General features: G+C 38.4%; 1 protein-coding gene across 1 annotated transcript in view; it reads left to right on the top strand.

Annotated features, from left to right (window-relative positions):
* The first annotated feature begins 3589 nt into the window (after positions 1-3589).
* LOC117417391 (potassium channel subfamily T member 2) overlaps positions 3590-20597 on the top strand; it is a 72590-nt gene continuing 55582 nt past the window's right edge. The window contains exons 1-3 of the mRNA XM_034029526.3: positions 3590-4023; positions 19689-19768; positions 19930-20026. Coding sequence (XP_033885417.1) covers positions 3929-4023; positions 19689-19768; positions 19930-20026 — 272 coding nt within the window. The 5' untranslated portion in view covers positions 3590-3928. The remainder of the gene's footprint in view (positions 4024-19688; positions 19769-19929; positions 20027-20597) is intronic.

Raw genomic sequence — 20597 nt, 5'->3', positions numbered from 1 at the left:
TTATTTTATTTTTATACTCCAGGTCTGGTGAACAAAACAATGATCCCTGGAAATACACAGCAATGTGTAATGCACGGGGTTAAATAATAATGGGTTGCAGTCCCAAACAATAAACACAGGTAGGTAGGTAGGTGGGTAGGAGGGGGGGGGGGGGGGGGCACTGCTGCAGTACTCTTGAGCAAGGTACTTTACCTAGATTGCTCCAGTAAAAACCCAACAAATGAGTAATTGTATGTAAAAATAATGTGTAAAAAATAATGTAGTTGTATGTAAAAAAAAGGGTGTCTGCTAAGAAATAAATAACAATAATAATACTTAGAGAAAAATATACATTTAGGCAGCTTTTAAAACCAAATGTATCACTCACAGATTCACACTCAGACATCTTTAGGTAGCTGTGGCTGAAAACTTCTGAAAGAATGAGCTCACATGCTGAAATAAAAGTACGCCCACCACATACCAAATAATGACCTCACACTGAAATAAAATTATGCCCACAACATACCATGTGACAACTTCTATTATGAGACAGGCGATGCAGGCTGCATCGTTCTCGGGAACTCTGACAGTAGATTAGCCTGGACTCGATCCGATGACCACCAGGCTATAGAGCGCATCTGCATTCCATGGGGAGTGCCTTTACCTGATGCGCCACTCGGGAGCCCATCTTGTTTGTCTATTTTAACAATAAAATATATTTTGTTCATATAAAATATTTCTCAGTATGATTCAATTTGTGGGCTAAATGAGAGCACCTACATACGGTATCTGTATTATTTTGAACAGTTAAATAAGGTTTAGTCATGGTGTTTTAAAATATTATCTTTGGATTGAAACAAAACAACCAATCAAATTAAAAAAATGAGAAGATAAAGAAATCAGTATTAGCCTATGTTAGAAAATGGATACTTACCTTGAGTCACAGTAGCAGCACAGTTCAATAATGCAAGAATGAATACAAAACCTCTCATTTTCATTTATTAGTTATATCTCAACCACATACTGTATAGATTCCCCAGATAAACCTGATTTATAAAATGCCAGCAAAAAAAAAAAAAACTTGTTATATTTGTTCCTACTAGTTAAGTTTTAGCCTTTTGTTTAAATAGTTATCTACATCTAGGAAATGACAGAAGATAAACAACTCGTTTCAGTTTTGAACAAATGATAAAAAGTTTACACTTTTTTTTTAACACAAACTAAAGGCTAATTTGTACCCCTTCATTTCCTTTTCACCCTTACCAGCAGTGCCCTCTGAAACACCAGTGACATCTTTTGGTAGTTTTATTGTCCCCTTTTACCACCACCAGATGTCAGTCAACTCAAGAGAAGGCTTTTAATTATAAATGAAAATCTTATATATTTCTAACTGCTGTCAACTGACCTGTGTTTCTGAACCGTTAAAAACAAAAACAAGAACTTTTTAAGGCCAAAGTTTAAAGACTCATATATATTACCTCACTGTACAGTTTATACAGTATTTTTTTTTTCTGTCCTGGTGCTTCTTTACAATGCATTTAAAAGCATTTTCATTCCCTCCATTATTCAATCCACAGAGTAATTATTATTTAATTCAGAGTAAAATAATGTTAATTACAAAATATACTTTATAAGAAACCATTCTCGTCCATCATGTGAATTAAAATCCAGATCACATTCATTGTTTCATAAAATCTAAAAATATAAGAAAAAAATATTAGAGGATTGAACAATGCATACATATAGTACATACATACATACATACATACATACATACATACATACATACATACACATAGTACATACATGCATGCATACATACATACTGTATGTTAAAAAAATGCCATGTTTATTTATTAACTATTATAAAATAATTCTGGAATAAAATAGTAGACAGAAAACTTAATCATGCCACCTACTCATCTATAATGGATAGCTGAACCACAGTCTACTCCCCAATAGATTGTACACAGTTCTAGAGAAAGGTTAGTATTCATTACATGTTCGACAAAAAACTGTTTGTTTGGGATTCTTTGATACAGTAAATGCCATGCTGTGTGGACAGGCACATCCATTACCTCTATATTGTGCAACATTGCACTTGGTATAATAGCTCCTGCTGTATTTGTGTCATGTTATTGTGCACCTGGATGTTTCTTGATGATGCTGAGGTCCCAGTGTGGGGGTGCGCTTCTTAATTGCCCTGTGTGTTTGGGGTTTTCTCCTGAGTGATTCTGAAATAGTGTGCCCTCTGAGGATACAATACAACATGGATTTGCAGATTGTTGTTGGAGATTTCTGTTTTGTAAATTCTGAAGACAGGTGATACATGTTTTTAAATAACATATCATTAATATGATTATTTTAAAGCTGCATATTCATATTGATATTTCTTTCTAAAAATGTCACTCACAAGCACACTGACTAGCCTTACAAACAACCACATCTTTCTTTCATTTCATTCTCAATGTCAATGACTATGTTTAGATAACTTAAAAAAGGTCATTCTTATTATTACTGACCAAAAGTCTTCTTGACTTCCAAATCTGAATTTCCACACAGGTGAATGTAGACAGTGAATTACACATTACAGGTCATCATTTGAAAGTAAGTTTTAGAAAAAGGACAATGAGCAGAAATAGAAATTCCAGCTGTCTCCCAAACGTGTATTCCCATAAACAGTTTTTATTTTTTATTTTTAAATAATACATTAGGTAGAGTATCAGAAAATAAACAGTAACCATACAACACCTTTTTAATATGGTGCAGATTGCAATCAATACTCTGAACAAACCACTAATATGAACAGGGTCCAGGTCCAACTGCCGTGGATAAGGGAATGCCTCAATTACACTTCGGTTTTATCATGGTGATATTAGAAAGTATGTATTTGTTCAACATATACAGATGGCATGTGGGTGCTATTTACTAAACAATCTTCAAAGTAAGAACGTTTCTTTTAAACAAAAGGATACATTATAAACTTCCTTTAGACAGAAAGTTTTGTGAATTAAGTCCCACTGTCTTATACAACATTTAAAGAACATCATAGGGGCTTACCTTTTAAGCCTAGGGCACCTTCATGTACGCTTCAAAAGAAGTGAATCAGATACTATGGTGTGGTATATACATAGTATTGCATTATGCTTGACTGATGTCACATTGGTTTATTTAAAAGCAGAAAAATATATGTCAGTATCATATCTGTATTCTATGAAATCATCTTATTTAAAAAAGCAATTTCATTCACCTAAAGAAGTGCTGGAAAAGTCCTTTCCTCACCGTATACCAAGTTTAACATGGCCGTTTACCAACCAGTACTCGAGTTACAACTAAGCTGGTACTGTAAATGCATTTATTTAAAAATAATGTATTCCTAATGAATGACGATTAAAATGTCACTTTCTGCACTCATTCTGATAAGATAAATAAAATAAAATTGAGCAACCCAATGCAATACATGTATGAAAGTAAAATTGATGCTCAAACAGTCTCGTAGCAGGGATGTTGCAAATACAACTGCGTGTGACGTAATCTTATTGGTTAGGGGGTGTGAGGAGAGCGCGCTGGAGGATGCACAGAGATGTTTACGACCAAAACGAAAGAATGTCATAGCAGGAGCAAGTCAAACAAAACGACCATCTATTTGCATTTCATTGATTGCACAATTCAAAATCTAATCTAAACTTTACACTGCTTTTTATATTTTGGCTTTTTATTTATTTATTTTCACGAGTTTATTATTATTATTATTATTATTATTATTATTATTATTATTATTATTATTATTATTTATTTATTTATTTATTTATTTATTTATTTATTTATTAGCAGACCCCCTTATCCAGTAGTTATCAAATGTTTAGTTGGTTAAACCTTTTTTTTTTATATATAAAATAACATTGACTGATGTTTTCTTTTGATGGAGTGAGTATTACTTTTGGAGAAGATGGTTGATTTGGAAAGCGAGGTGCCTCCTCTTCCTCCCAGGTATAGGTTTCGAGATTTGCTGCTTGGAGACCAAGGCTGGCAGAACGACGACAGGTGAGTTTACAATTTCAAATAAACAGAGTAAACCCGACCTTTATTGGAAGCGCAACAGGTTCATGTTTTTATTGGTTAAGTTTACAGTCGGTGATACAGTTGCCTTTCTTGCTGTGGCTGTGAAGGTGAAAGGTATTTGTTATTATTGGTTTCAAATGATTATGAGACACGAACATGACATAAAATATTTGTATTCTGTCTACTACTTGCAATGCAGTATTAAATAAGTCCAACTCCAATAGCGTATACCAAAGTTGCTACAGTTCTAAAAAAAAGTCCATAAATTATAAACCTACTATTATTTGCTTACCTTTGTGTAAACATTGCAGCCGACCTTATGCGGTTAAATATAACTATATAACAACAACAATCATAATAATAATAATAATAATAATAATAATAATAATAACACATTCTGTGAATTTAAGTTATTAATAGACATAATATCAAAGTGTTGTACAAAATAAAAACAATATGTCTTTAGTTTTGCAAAAATCAACTAGAACAAACACTTTTAGGAACTATGTACTTTTTCATGTATGTTAAAGTTGAAGCACTGCTTTGAGTGTTTATTTGTGAGCATGCTTTATCAGTGAGTGGGTGAGCATAGAGCACTTATCATTAATGCGACTGCTATAGACCCTAACTACTATGTATATGGTAATTTCAGATCCACAACCCCAAGGACAGAGTACATTTTTTTGTGATAATTATTTTAGTCACCAATGAATGTTTCATCATTTCCTAAATAATCAGAGTAATCATACTGAAATTGAATATTCTCTTTAACTAGAATAGAAAAATTGGTAAAGTCATTGAGCTACTCATCCAGTGTATTAATTTGTGTGCCCATGTACCCTATAGACTGTTTTTTTTCTGGCTGAACACAGGTTATGTTTGTAACAAAACACTTCAAAACTGTCAAAATTGTTGTGTGCACCTGGGAAGCATCAGTATATTGTTCATTTGCCTTAAAGGCCAGTCTGAGACACCATGAAAGCTTGTGCAACTGGATTTGTAACTGTGTTTTGTTTGGCATTTAATGTTTGTCACCATATACTTTTGTTATTTTGTTACAACTCTGTAGATCAAAAGCTCACTGGGTCAGCAAACTGCCAAATATACTTCAAAGTCTATTGATGAAACCGTAGAGTCTGTGGAAGTTTAGAAAGAGCTGCACCTCCCGTCTAGAATAAAAGGAAACCCAGAGCCTTTAGAACACCTCCACACAGCAGTTGGCTCATTTGAGATAGGCTATATGGGTGATTGCTGGCTTTCACTGTACGACTCCTAAATGTAAATTTAAAAATGTCTTTAGCAGCTATTTGATCTGTCACAGTATGAAATATTGAGAAATGCTTTCAGTTTTTCATTTTCAAAAATAACACGGCTTATGTATATATGATGTAAAACTGAATGTAAGATAGCTAGACATAGCTTAAATCATTCTTTGATTGTTCACAATCCTGAAAAAAAAAACATTCCTTAATTGAAGACATGAAGAATCAAATCCCTAACATTCTTACGACAGTATATGCACTACTTACTGTTGTCTATTTGTTTTTCAACACAATCGTGATTGTCTTTATATTTGATCCACCTGTACTTCACCTGTTGTATACCAAGTCAGAAATTAAATGTGCTCTTATTTTGATTCAGATGCAAATACAGTATATATGAAAGTGAAGCTGTCTCAGTTAACATTTCACCCAATCAAAGAACGAGCTGTGTCAAATATTTAATTGAGGTTTGTATCCCAATCTCAGTTTCCTTCTTTACAGCGTACATAACATATTTAATATATATATATATATATATATATATATATATAGAGAGAGAGAGAGAGAGAGAGAGAGAGAGAGAGAGAGAGAGAGAGAGAGAGAGAGAGAGAGAGAGAGAGGCAATACATTGATTATATTAACATTATTTAATACCAAATAGATTTATATTGGGCCTGGGTTGTGTACTCAAAGATGCAATTGGAACAATATATTTAAGAAGACACCTGACAATCCCAGCAGAGTGAAACAAATTATGCGATTGGGTTAAGGGTATCTTTTTTCTTGAGGGTATCTTAGTATTGGCTTAACGATATGTTTTTTTCATTCAGCGGGATATTAATCAATTATATATTTAAGAAACAATAGCTATATCATTGGCTGAGATAGATTAAGTGCATCTATGATAACAGAAGAAAAGAGTTGTTTCTCATTTCCGTGATTGTTTTGTGTTCCTGGAGTAATATAACAGATATTATGTTGGTTATTATCCTGGTCTATCTTCACAGAACACAAATAACTTTGTTAAACGGTTGTTTTTTTGTGTGTGATATTTTTAAAGACAGCCTTAGAGCTTTTTAGGCTTGCATTTGGGGTTGCTTTTGGAGTATCAAGATGAAAAATAAATTACATTTGTTGAACTTGGTCTTTTAAAATTGTTAAACAATTCCCCATATCTGTGAACATGTAACCTGTAGCTGCTACCTCTTATGCAAGATTATTACACTACCTGACATATACTTTAAAGAAAACATACATATAGAGATTTTTAGAAAAGCATAATTCATCTACATGATGACAGCTTCAAAGAAAATGATTGTTTAATTTTTATTGATTGATGTTAAACTACATGAAGCTTTTATGTAGGCAGAAAACCAGAATTAACATTTCCATTATGGATAAATGTACTTTTCAAACCTGATCTTCAAGCTATATTTTATGACCTATGTTTTCATGGTTTTAAGAAGCTACTTATATGTTCTCTGAAGAAAGAAGACATCTTTAACTGGAACTACACTGACACAGACTATACTGTACATATTAAGTGTACAATATGAATAAAACATTACATATTGAATGAAGAAAATGTGTTTGATGGTAGATAAGAGTATTGCCATAAATGCTGTGTGGTGGTTCAATATTTCTGTCATACAGCGCGTTTACATGGCTGGTAATATTCCTCTAGTTTTCGGAATACTGAATAATCTGAATATATATATTCTGCCATGTAAACAGCATATTCGGAATACGAACAGGAATATTCCACTTCTGCATATTAGGAATATAGGAGGTGACATATTCCACTAGTATGCGGAATACTAGTGGGTCCGATTTTTACGACCTGCTTCCAACCTGGACCCGCTACTACAGGATCACAATCCACTGAGACAGCTGCTGCTTTGAGAGGGCTTCACTTAGGGTCCTTGCACCATAACAGACGAAGAGCTGGTCAGACTGATGCAGAACTCTCGTTTTGTCAACATAGCATCTCACTGTCTAGACTCCACTCCTTCTAGGTGGATGTAACTGCCGAACGCCTTTTAAAAAACGGGTTGCCAGGAAATGGGCACCTGGGGTCAGTAAGAATGTGGCAAACAGGTTTGGCTGCCAGGTACACTTTAAGCATAGAAGGGGATTTTCCCGCTTCCATCAGTTCTTGTAGGAACTGGAGAATAACAGCTATAGGGAAAGAGATAGGGTCCGACCTTGTGGAGAAAGCCGTAGTGTTCTGTAGTGTACTTACAACCGCGTCTGAAAGCCCTAAGGCAGACAGATGGTCCTGTTCAGGGGCCAGAAAGTGCCTCTCGTCTGACTAAGGAGATCCAAGCATAGTGGAATCTCCCAGGGCTGGCCTTGCAGTAGCTGGCATAGTGTCGAAAACCAGATTCTGGGGGCCACCAGAAGAACTGGCGCCTTCTCTCTCTGGACCTCTCTAGGAAGGCCGGGAGCAACGGTATCGGGGGGAATGTGTACAAGAGCATCCTGGGCCACGTGTGGGCTAGGGTGTCGACACCTAGTGGACCACCGCAGCGGTGGAGGGAAAACCACAGGGGGTAGTGAGTCGTCTCCACCGTGGCCAAGAGATCGACTTGGGCTTTGCCAAGACGCTCCCAAATGTGCTCCACTACTTAATGGTGGAGCTGCCATTCTGACAGGTGAGGACACTTTCTTGAAAGGAGGTCCGCCGCCCAATTCACTCCCCAGGGAAGGTGAACAGCCGAGAGGGATAGCAGGTTCTGATTTGCCCATGTCAATAGCCGGAAGGCTATGCGATATAACCCTGGGGACCGAAGTCCCCCCTGGCAGTTGACATATGCCACTACTGACATGTTGTCTGTGACATGTCTGCCCTGGAGTGCTGGGAGAAAATGTGTCTGAGGTCTAGGTTGGGGCGAAGGCTGCAGTCCTTCTTCGGCACCAGAAAATACCTCAAGTAGAACCCTTCCCTTTGGGAGGTGGGTTCTACGAGGTGGATGGCTCGTTTTTGAAGTAATGCAGCTACTTCTTGTTTGAGGGCCGAGACCTGGAGAGGGTCGCTCATGCATGTAATCGTGATCCCTCAAAAGGAAGGAGGTCCTGCACAGAATTGAAGTGCGTAACCAGTGTGTACAGTGGTGAGCACCCAAGTGTCCGAGGTGCAGTCACGCCAATATTGCAGCTGGTGTTGCGTAAAAAGATGGGTCGGAGGCTGCAAGCCTTTAGGCGCCTTGCTTAGGCTGCTGAGGCTGTGGTGGAGTCCACTGCGGGGGCTGTCCGGGGTGATGGTGGAACTGCCTCTGGGAGCACTGTTGCGTTGGCCTTGTGGGTGAGTTTGGCTGTTAGCCGCCGCGGAGGCCTGAAGGCGATGCCTCAGGTTGTCAAGCAGGGCGGTGGGGATCGGGACCGTCCGAGTCACCGTGCATCTCACTCTGTCCTACCCCGAAGCGTAGGAAGGGATCATCGAGGCTACCTGTCGAGACACCTCACGTTCTCGATGGGAGCATTGTAGTATCTCCTCCACCGCTGGCCTGAAGGTATGGCCGGGAGATATCAGCGTGGCCAGCAAAGCCGATTTGTCCGCATCAGAGACCCTCGCCTGGGACACCCAAAGCTGTCTATGAGCTACTATCAGGTTGCCAGGCTCCGGCCCATGGCCTGACCTTGGCAGCCGGAAAGCTGAAGCAGTGTACCAGATACTAGGTGCAGCTCCGAAGCCACTGGCTCAGGGAGGGGTGCCGATTGCAGTATGCCATCCAGGTAAGCCAAGAGAAGGCTTACCTTGTTTGCCAGGCACGTGACCTGCGCTTCCACTGCATAGGCCTTTTACTGGAGGGGCTCGCACCAGGGCCGCAATGGTCAAGTACACTAGTGGAAATTCTGCCAAGCCTAGCACCCCCATGCCTTCCAAGGAAGCCAGCGGGGCTGCCCGTTTCACCATGCTTGGTGCTGAGGCCGGGTGGTCCCAAGAGGAGCGCACCTCTTCTATAAAGTCAGGGAACACCGGGAAGGGCTGAAGGCGGGGCAATGCTGCCTATGTCCTGAAGACTGATCGGCGCGGTTCAGATGCTACCGTCCAAGGTATAAGTGCTGGGTTCGAGCTTGGAAGAGGGGAGAGACCAGCATCTGAAGTTGTTTCGGAGCTGGGGCCCGTCTCAAGGGTCAGCGAGGATACCGAAGCTCTGAGGAACTGAGATGCTGAAGCACCGACGGCTTCCAACACTGGAGTGCTCAAGAGCCCAAAGATGCAGGGGCACCGAGGTGGCTGAGTGTGACAAGGCTCTAAAGCTCCGGAGGTGACGAAACACTGAGGAACGTCTAAAAAATAGGTGCCCAAGCACCGACGGCACTGTGTACACAGAGGTTCTGAGACCCCAATGGTGTCGAAGCACTGAGGGGCGACGCGGGGTAGCACATAGCATATGCCGGGATGGATACACAGGCTCGATGGCTGCAGTAGGCAATGATAGAGTAGTCTTTAAGTGCACGGTGCTGCACCAGGGTACAGCGCGGGAGATAGTTTGGCCTTACCGCTAGCAGTCACACGGCACATAGCATACACCGGAGTGGAGCAAAGGCTTCAAGAGCTGCGGTAGGCAATGTTTTTTTTTTTTTAAATAATAATAAGACTGTACTCTCCATTGTCTTTTTTTTTTTTTTTTTTGAGGCCCAGTGCACCGAGGTGGGCGGGCCGAGACTCTACTTGACAACAGGGCAAGGTAGAACGAGGCCCCGGTGGAGGAGGCACCCATTGTTGTTTTTTTTTTACCCTGCAAGCGCAGTGAAAATAGACACACACTCACACAACAGCCTAGCTGGAAAGGGGGCAGTCACCACGCTAGGCGGGTAGACTGAAGAATTCTATTAAATGTTTTTTTTGGGTTGTTTTGTTTTTTTTAAACCAGTGCAGGCCGAGATAACCGACGGAGTCAACTCAGCAGCGGGACGCTTGATTAGTACCTTACCTTACCGCAAAAGCAAAAGAGGAAGTGAGCTCCGCTGAATGACTGTTTGTTCCCTCGGAAGGCGGGACCGAGGCCTCACTCCCCGGAGGGGTCTATCAGTAGCTCTGATATAAATTGCTCAGCAAATACCTACCAGTGGCGGACATTTCCCAAAAGTATTGTTGGTGGTCGTCTTCGAATTGAAAGGGAACAAATACTCACAGCAGTAAACATGATGACACATGCGAGAAAATGCAGCTACTTTTGGTCTGATGAGGAGACATCACTTTTATTAAACATTTTAAAGTCATAAAACAGCTTGATGGCAAGAAACAGAGATGTGCAGAAGGGTTTAAAAGGATGGTGGAAAAAAATCATGAAGGGGGATATGAGAGAACTGTGGATCAAGTTTGTCATCGATGTAGTTTTAAAAACACAGTACTATAAAGCAAAAAGCAAAAATAATAAAAAAACAGAGCAGAAGTGCATAACAATCTTATGAATGACATACTGTGTAGTCCAGTGGTTAAAGAAAAGGGCTTGTAACCAGGAGGTCCCCGGTTCAAATCCCACCTCAGCCACTGACTCATTGTGTGACCCTGAGCAAGTCACTTAAGCTCCTTGTGCTCCGTCTGTGTAAGTCGCCTTGGATAAAGGGGAAACGATGGAAAAACCCTGAGTTTAACATTTTAAAACTAGAAGAAACAACCAAATATTGTACATTTTCCTCTTTGCAAGTGTTTCCCACATCTGTACTTTTGCTATAGGTGTATTTATTTATTTATATATAATTACAGCTCTCGATAATAGAAATTCAATCAAATGCTCTTTGAAAAAGCAACTATGCATGTGATGACATAATCATATACAGTATATATATATATATATATATATATATATATATATATATATATATATATATATATATATATATACTTTAGGCTCTGTTGACGATGTGCTTGGCTAAACAGGTGCAACTCATCTTCAATCTGTTTCCTTGTTATATTAATAAAGACATAAGCGTGCATGTCTGCGTGAACACATTGCACTGAATTAAGACCCACAAGCATCTACACAATCTCAAAATATCAGATTCCATATCTGAAAAAACAAAAACAAATAACAGGAATATACGTCGACACCACCAGCGCTTTACAATGACCAACAAACTAGTCCACAATAATCAGCACTCTCTTTGTTTGCAGTTGGACGCAAGGTACGCATGCGTTAATGGCATAAGGAATACTCCGTTTACCATGTAAACGAAGAATATATAAGGAATTCCACCTGCATTTATACAGAGCATTCAGAATATACTAGTATTCCAAATACTTAATATTCAGAATATTGTTCCATGTAAACGTATTGATAGAGAATTCATTAAGATTCATTAAGATTTCCCTTTCAAAAAATTCTGTTTTTGTTTTATCTATCTGTTTTTGTTGCTTTTGTAAATTTATGGTCTCAATGTGATTTTTCTGGCTGTTGATTTGCAATTCACTCAATTTTTCTTTTTTTTTTGTGAATGAAGACTAGGTCAACCCAGTGTGGCATTGTTCTACAATAACAGTACAGGTCTGGGCATTATGAATTATGTAAATAATAACATGTCAGCTTGTCTGCGGACAACATTGAGAATTATATATAAGGAATTCAGCAATCATTTTTTGCACAATTGGATTCTTAGTGAACTTATTACTTATTTTATATGACCTTTCCAAAGGCTTACCAGCCTAAGCCAGTTGAAATTTTGTGTCTTTTTCAGGTTTGACATTCAGCCTATTGAGAGATGGCTTTCTTTTTCTGCTTCACACTCAGGCAATGTAAAAATAGCTGGAGACAATAAGCTGTCAGAGCAGGAAATGCTTTTGAGGCAAAACTGATATTTTGTGAAATATATAGGTAGATTTGGTGTCATTTGAGCATACTTGTAAAAATGGCCGTAGCATCAGATGAGAAATCGCAGGGTTCTATAAATATCCTTCAGTTGTGACATGCCTGGTCATGCTGTTTAGAAATAAAAAATCACACCTATTAACTTTCTTTGATATAGATGTGCAGATATCTGAAGATTGCCTTTATGAAGCTATTATGTATATGTATCATGTATATTTTGGGCTAATTATTAATTTTGCTTAAAAAGGTTTGTATACAAACAAAAACAGAGTAGGTTTGTAGTGAAGTAAGATGCCAATTTGTGTTCAGTTTTATTATCAAACATACATTAGTATTACTCCTACATCTATCAGCAGATTACAGACAATTGCCTGTGAGAGTGAAAAGTTGTTCATTACAGACACCAAATATATTAATTTAAGTTACTAACATCACTTTTACAAAATCATTGCAACAATCAAAACTGGTTTATGAATAAACTCTTAAAACATTGTTACGGTTAAAGTCAGATATGAAACTTATCCCCCAGCTTCCCAGTATAAATCTCTGCACACTTAATTTGAACTAATTTTCTGCAGCCAGCCTAAGTACTATCCCTGTCCAAGGTGCTGATTCAGCTTGCATCAGTTTCTCCTGGTGTAGCTGTCCAAGGTTCTGAACCTACAGCTGAATGCTGGCAAATTATTTAAAGGCTATTGTTCAGCCTACTGTAGTTAGCTTTTGTGCTGTTTCAGTCTGGCATGACTTGAAAACAAACGGATCCCCCTTACAAGTCTTACAAGCCATGACTGATGTTCGGATTGATTGCTAAGATCCCCAATAACCCTAGCCCCCACAGGGGCTTCTTTCTAACCTTATGAAACTGACTCATCCATCAAAGTGTGTCTCTCAATCTGTCTCAAACTATGTTGCTACTTGTAAAAAAAGAAAAATAAATAATAATCTATCCAGGGAGGAAATCTATATGGGCGTCAACAGAGCACTAGTCAGTGTGAGTCATGTAATCAAATGTCTCTTAGGAGACACTGCAATTGCGGTGGCTGCTGGGAGATAGACGTTCAATTGTTAAGTCTCCTATGAGTCCCACAAATAAAGTACTCCAGAAATCAAAGGAATATTTATTAAATGAATGTACATTCATTTCTTGTTCTGAATATATTTAAAACAAAACTCTGTTTACTAGGAATGTTTTGTTTTTCTTTGCTTATCCACCACATACAGGTAGTGGACAAAAAAATGGAAACACCAATGTAAATTCACTTAATAGGGCATTGGGCCCTCGGAGTTCCATGCCGATGTCACCGTAGACACCGTTGCTCGTGAAACATCAGCAAGTTGAGCTGTCTTGGTCACTGAAGCTCCTGCCAAACGCGCCCCAACAATCACCCCTCTTTCAAAGTCACTGAGGTCTCCTCTTGCAGCCATGCTAGCCATAATTATAGGCAACCAGGCCTGTCCAGCATTTTTATACATGACCCTAAGCATGCTGGGATGTTATTTGCTTAATTAACGCATTAGTCACACCTGTGTGGAAGCCCTTGCTTTCAATATACTTGGTGTCCCTCATTTACCCATGTGTTTCCATTTTTTTGTCCACTACCTGTACAATTCACTAGATAATGACAACAACTCTCCTTTTACTATTATTTTTTTTTCCTTGGCACAAAATCTGAATTCTGTTTGCCTTCCCAGTCTAAAAATTTCACAATGTTGCATTTACTTTGCATTGTGTTTTCTGTACTTTCTATTTAAACCCAGACTTGTTACCCTCTGTGGCCACTACAATCAGCACAATGTAGGCTCAGCTGAAACTATCCTTGGTTGCCACTATTGCCTAAATGGTGTCCCCTAGATATAGAGCAATACATTTTCTGTCTTATTGAAAAAATGGGTCAATGCATTCTTGTTTTTCACACTTAAAAAAAATAATTGCTGGTTTTCAAAATCATATACAGCACAGCCTGTGGGTGTACTCATTTTGAAATATGATTAAGCATAACAGTACACAGTAATGTTCTGCGCATGTACAAAGGCTGTTTTACATAGTTGCAACTTGATAAGCTTCAAAAGAACATATTTCTGGTGTGCCTTGTATTATCAACGTACTTATTAATATTCATAACTATAATTCTTTCAGTTGTTGTTTGTATGTATGTACAAACATCCAAGGTAGATTGTGAGACATGTTTATTATAAAGGTGTAAACATATTGAAAATGTAGTATTTTATGTAGCAGCTTGAATTGCACCCAAAATGTGCCTAAAGGCTTTTAGCAGCTCATTGCGTTTACTGTTGAATTGAGATATTACAGTATATTATAAATATTGTTATAAATATTTAATGTACTTTCTTATTGTTTCTGGTATCTGTATTTACACATTGTATAAATAAATAAATAGAATAGCATTGGTTTTTAATTGGGTTAATGTTTTTGTCTTACAGGCAAGAATTATCCAGTTTGCAAATGATGTACCATATAAAAATTAACACTAAAAATTGTCATGTTTTTTGTTGCCACAACAATGCTGTAATCCCCAAATACTTGAACACTTTTTAAGTTAGTTGTTTACTTTTTTTGGTTAAAAGATCATTGAAGCCCACTGGAACAGTGTAAAGAGTTTCATGGGTAAGAAGTGGTTTTAGAACAGGTGTCATTAATTAATTCATGTCATCTGTCAGCCATGCTTTATTTGCCATTCCATTAATGAGTAACACATCAGGACTAGTGTAACCCTTATGCTAATACATATACAGTAACCTAATGGGACCTATTTTGAACCAAGTGCAAAGGGACATTTTTGAAGAGGAATCATTTCAACTAGAAAACAACTTTTTACAACATCTCTAAAGGGCATAGAGCTGAACTAATGATGTTTACTAGCTGTAGTAATGGGATCATGACCCAATGCAGTCCATGCAGGGTGATAGAGTAGACGGTCAGTCTGTTTATAAAGTAATGCTTGTTTTTGTTGGAAGGGATAGGTTGGGGAGAACCCAGAGGGAAGTTATATAAGCCTAAGATGGTGACTCTAAGTGGGATGGGTGATTCTCCATGAAGTATGTTAAGCTGTCCGCAGGGCATTGAGACATGAATTCTTTCCAGAATAAATACTTGTAAGATACATAAAAGATTAGACATTAACTGTGGTGATAATAACTATATTATTTGGGTATTTTCTTAAACTGATCTATATAATTATTGGTTTACATTCTATCAGAACCTGATACACTTGTATTAATTAACTACAAAATGCTATTATAAACCTCACAGATCCTCTCAGCCAATCAATGGAGCAGCATTAATCCACTGTAGATGGCATAGCTTTATAACCTTGAAACTCTTAACAACAACATAGCGTGCTTTCAAACAGCCAAAAACAATCCACAAAAAAAAACTAAATAAATAAATAAAAACAAAAATAATGATATTCAAAAACCCCTTTTGCTTAGAGTTATAAGGAGGAATGCCAGAGGCATTAATGCAAGGAATTGTCATTTGCAGTTTGATGTCCCAGCAGTCTTTCTTCCTTTGAAATACTAAGCCAGAGGAAACACTTTGTAAAATAAGTTGTAATTCAATTAGAAATGTACCATTTTAAATGGATGACATTTTAAAAAACTGGTGTTTTTTTCAACATTAATTGCAACAATAAAATTGTATTGAATTGTAATTTTAAAGCATATGTGTTATACATACACTGCATTTTACTTTAAAAGAAGAAGAAAATCCTTGATTAGACAAGGATGTTTAGAATAGCTTGTAGCAACCCCCTTTGCCATGGAAACCAAAGCTGTCACTGTGGCATCCCAGCCTTTTGCAGTGCATTTGTTGAAAAAAGTACAAAATACCACTAGCATAATATATGTTGATATGCAAATTAACACATACCGTAACCATTAAAACATTTATGCTTATGTTATACTGAGTTGTATTACATTAGGGTTAAGGTTATGCTGAGTTGATTTCCATTACACGAGAGTAGATGTTAAAACTTCATGCTGATTTGAACTCGGCTCTCGCCAAGATAAGCACCAACTAAGACATAGCTATTGTGATCCATATGTGTCTCCATCCATTTACGTTTCCTTCCATATGATGATGTAGATATCCTTCTGTCTGGTGTTGATGGCTGAAGTGTAATGCTGGCTCCAGGGATCAGCTTATTTTGCCTCCCTGGCGCATCAGCACACACAACGGCTTCGATGCTGGCTCCGGGGATCAACCACAGTGCAGCCTCCCCAGCGCATCAGCATGACAACCGTCTGGACTGAGCTAAGTAGGGTAAAATCTTTCCGTCTCAACCACAGCCAGTTGCTGCTCCTCTCTGCTGCTTCAGATAAGTTCTTCACTGTGCGACGCAACTCTTGGCCACAGAATCCGACGTCTCTGAGAAACCGGGTTGTAGAGTGTGCCACAAATCCTTGACAACCCACCTCCACTGGGTAAACCCGGACTCTCCATCCTCGCTGTTCCGCTTCAGTGGCTAGTTGAGCATACCGCAGTTTCTTCCTCTCATACACCTCATCTACAGCATCCTCCCATGGCACTGTTAACTCTACCAGGTGAACAAGGCGTGCTGATCCAGACCACAAGACAATATCTGGTCGAAGGTTAGTGGTGGCAATCTCAGGTGGAAAAATAAGCCGTTGACCAACATCTGCCAGCATTTTCCAGTCTCTAGCAGCTTCCAGTTGTCCTGGGTGAGGATTGGTTTTAACACCTTTTCTTGGTGGTTGCTCTCCTTGGCGGAGGAATATTGTCTTTTGTGTGTAATGTTTTGATGGAACAGGTGGCAACTTATTGGTCATGTTACGCTTGTCTTCCAATGCTAAGGCCAAACATCGCAGCACCTGGTCATGGTGCCAAGTAAACCGTCCTTGGCTAAGAGCCACCTTACATCCTGTCAAAATGTGCCTTAATGTTGCAGGTGATGAACACAAAGGACATGAGGGACCCTCTCCTACCCAGAGGTTTAGGTTCTGTGGTGATGGGAGAACATCATATGTTGACCTGATGAGGAAACTGATCCTGCTCTGTTCCATTGACCATAGGTCTTGCCAGCCAATCTTGCGTTGTTCCACACCTCCCATCTCATCCATTCTCCCTGCTTGGCCTGGGAAATGGCCTTTATACACCTCATCCTCTCCTCCTGCTTTTGCACCTCATTGACTACCAGCTTCCTCCTTTGAGCTGGGGCTGCCTTGTGCCATGTAGGAGGAGATGAACTAAGTCCAAGACCCCCTCTTCCATGCTGAACTTGCCCCATGATATCACCAATTCGAAGGGCAGCCTTTGCATCTTCCACAGCTTTCTTTGCCGCCCACTTTCTTCCAGTTTTCATCACAGGTGCTGCCTCCCTTACGCATTTGTCGCGTGACTCTACTAATGTCATTTCCAGTCTGACCTTGGCGCACTTAAACTCCTCGGTTAGAGCAGAGACTGGTAGCTGCAGTATTCCTTTACCATAAAGTCCCACTCTGCTGAGGCAGTGTGGAACTCCCAACTATTTCCTGATGTATGAACTAATTAAAGCTTCCAGCTTCTATACTGTTGTCAAAGAAACCTCGTACACAGTCAGTGGCCACAGCAACCTCGGCAGTAGACCAAACTGAAAGCACCAGAGTTTTAGTTTGCCTGGTAGAGCGCAGCTGTCTATGCTCTTCAACCCTTCCACTGCTTGTTGTCTAACTTCTCACACACGGACTGTGTCCTTTAGATCCCCGTCGTACCATCTCCCAAGTCTCTTCACTGGCTTCTCAGACACTGTTGGTATTGCCTCACCATTAATGAAGAATGTTTTATCTACTACTTTGCCTTTAATTATAGAGATGCTCCTTGATTTAGTGGTCTTGAATTGCATTTGTGCCCATTCAATGTTATTGGTTAATTTGCCCAATAACCGATTAGTGCAGGCTACTGTTGTAGTCATGGTTGTCATGTCATCCATGTATGCTTGAATTGGTGGTAGTCGCATTCCAGAAGCCAAGCGCTCTCCTCCTACTACCCATTTTGATGCCCTAATGATTACTTCCATTGCCATGGTAAAAGCCAGTGGAGAAATGGTGCATCCTGCCATTATTCCAACCTCTAGGCATTGCCGTGTAGTGCTGAATTCTGAAGTTGAAAAACTAAATTGCAAATCTCCAAAGTAGGCTTTCACTAAATCTGTTATTGTCATCGGTACACTGAAAAAATCAAATGCTGCCCAAAGTAGTTCATGTGGCACTGAACCATATGCATTAGCCAAATCCAGGAATGTCACATGGAGCTCCTTCCTCTCCTTTTTAGCTGATTGAATTTGTTGCCAGATCACATTGATGTGTTCTAAGCATCCTGGGAAACCTGGAATGCCCGCTTTTTGTATTGAAGTTTCAAAGAAGCAGTTCTTTAATAGGTAAGTTGACAATCTCTGAGCAATAATGCTGAAGAAAATCTTGCCTTCTACGTTTAATAGGGAAATAGGAAGAAACTGATTGTTGTAGAATCTTTTTCTTTAGGTATAAAGACTCCACCTGCTCGGCGCCATGCTCTTGGTACAACCTGTTTTTCCCATGCCACTTTCATCAATTTCCACAGAATTCGTAGAACTCCTGAAGCACTCTTGTTACATTAGGGTTAGAGTTAGGATTAGGGTTATTTGTATTACACTTGTGGTTCAATTTTCTAGAACTGATACCAGATGATTTTTCAGTTTCTAAAAGCCTCTCATTACCTTCAATTTTGCCAAACCTGATTTCTTTTCACAAGGCACAATGTGGTTATTGTGAAACTCTGATTGATTTCTTGCTTTAGCTCTGTTTGGCATTGACTGCCTAACAGCTCATTGTTTGTCCCTAGCAGGGACCTGGAGTTGCGTTCCAGTTGACGACACTTACTGGTAAATCTGATTTCACAGCAATGCTCTTGTTACCCATAAAGTAACACTATTGTTCAACTGAAATATTACTTTTTTAATATTAAGATTATGATGTGTGAGTTTTGAATGTGTGCAGTATTTTGGTTTCAGGTTTTGTTTTTAACATTATTTATAGATAATTCTCTCAGCTTCATCAAGGTCATTAACAGTCTTATCGTTAACAGCCAAACAATGTAATACATAAAGGACTTGTTTCACAGATGCCTTGTTTCCTAGAGGTCTTAAAGGGTATATAAGGACCTTTTTTATTTTATTGTGTTACATGTTCCCATGTGTTGTTCTAACTGTTTACATAAGGTGTGTGTATTGTTTTAATTATTATTATTATTATTTTTACATTTTGACCACTTTTTAAAACTTTTAAATTGTATTCCCTGCTCAAGATGGCTTCACATGTACCCGCATGGACTCTCAGAACTACATTTCCCATCATCCTCCTGCTCACATATGTAACTGAGATGGAGGATGATAGGAAATGTAGTTCTTTAAAATACCTACAGTACCATTTGAATCAGAAAGGAAGGTGCAGCATTCAAATGCTACATACTGTAATACATGTCAGGAATAGAAATTGCATAATACATTAATCAGACGTGTTCTACATATTAATGAAGTACAAATGCTTCTACTCAAGTATTTAAACTGTGTTTCAGGGTGCAGGTGGAATTCTATGTAAATGAAAATACCTTTAAAGAGAGACTGAAGCTATTTTTCATCAAAAACCAAAGATCAAGTAAGTATTTGTTTTTACCCTGTAATACTTTTGAGTGTAGACTTACCTGATATTACTAAAACACATGCAATATTAATATGTACACTAATGTATGGGCAACATTTTCCCACTAACTGATAAACATTATTCAAAACTTTAACAGGCTGTCTATTTCTTCACAGGTCTAAGAATACGTCTGTTCAATTTTTCTCTCAAGTTACTAAGCTGCCTTTTGTACATATTCCGTGTCCTGGATGACCCTACAAAAGGAAATGCATGGTAAAAGATATACACAATTACACTGTTACTGTGCTCAGCTCATTTAAAACAATGTCATTAATTGAAAACATCATGAAAAGGTAAAGACAGTAAAACAGTTCAACAGGGATGGCGTCGATTAATAAAGTAATACAATTCACTGGTGTTAAACTGGATCCAAAATATAATGAGTTAGTCATTGTATCTTTCCATAAGTATAATTATATTCTGAAGAAAATATAGATACATATTTTGTATAATGATAGTGTGGAGGTGGAATAATTTACAACTGAAGTGTGGCTATCACCACATAATGGAACAAAATGTACAATGTTCAGGTTGATTAACCTACATGACAATATACAGTACATATGTGGCAGTCTATTGATGGGGAAAAATCAATTTAGCCACTTAAACTTTCCTGGTCAAGAAAAAAATAATACAACTGGATTCCTCAGTCTTGTTGACAGTACAAATAATTCATTACAGTATGATACAATTAGACTGAATATAAATATATATATATTTATATTCAGTTAGCTGTATATATATATATATATATATATATATATATATATATATATATATATAT

This window comes from Acipenser ruthenus, chromosome 12 (genome assembly GCF_902713425.1).
Source record: "Acipenser ruthenus chromosome 12, fAciRut3.2 maternal haplotype, whole genome shotgun sequence".
NCBI lineage: Eukaryota > Metazoa > Chordata > Actinopteri > Acipenseriformes > Acipenseridae > Acipenser > Acipenser ruthenus.
The sequence above is the reverse complement of the archived record's forward strand: the minus strand, read 5'-3'. Positions and strand labels throughout refer to the sequence as shown.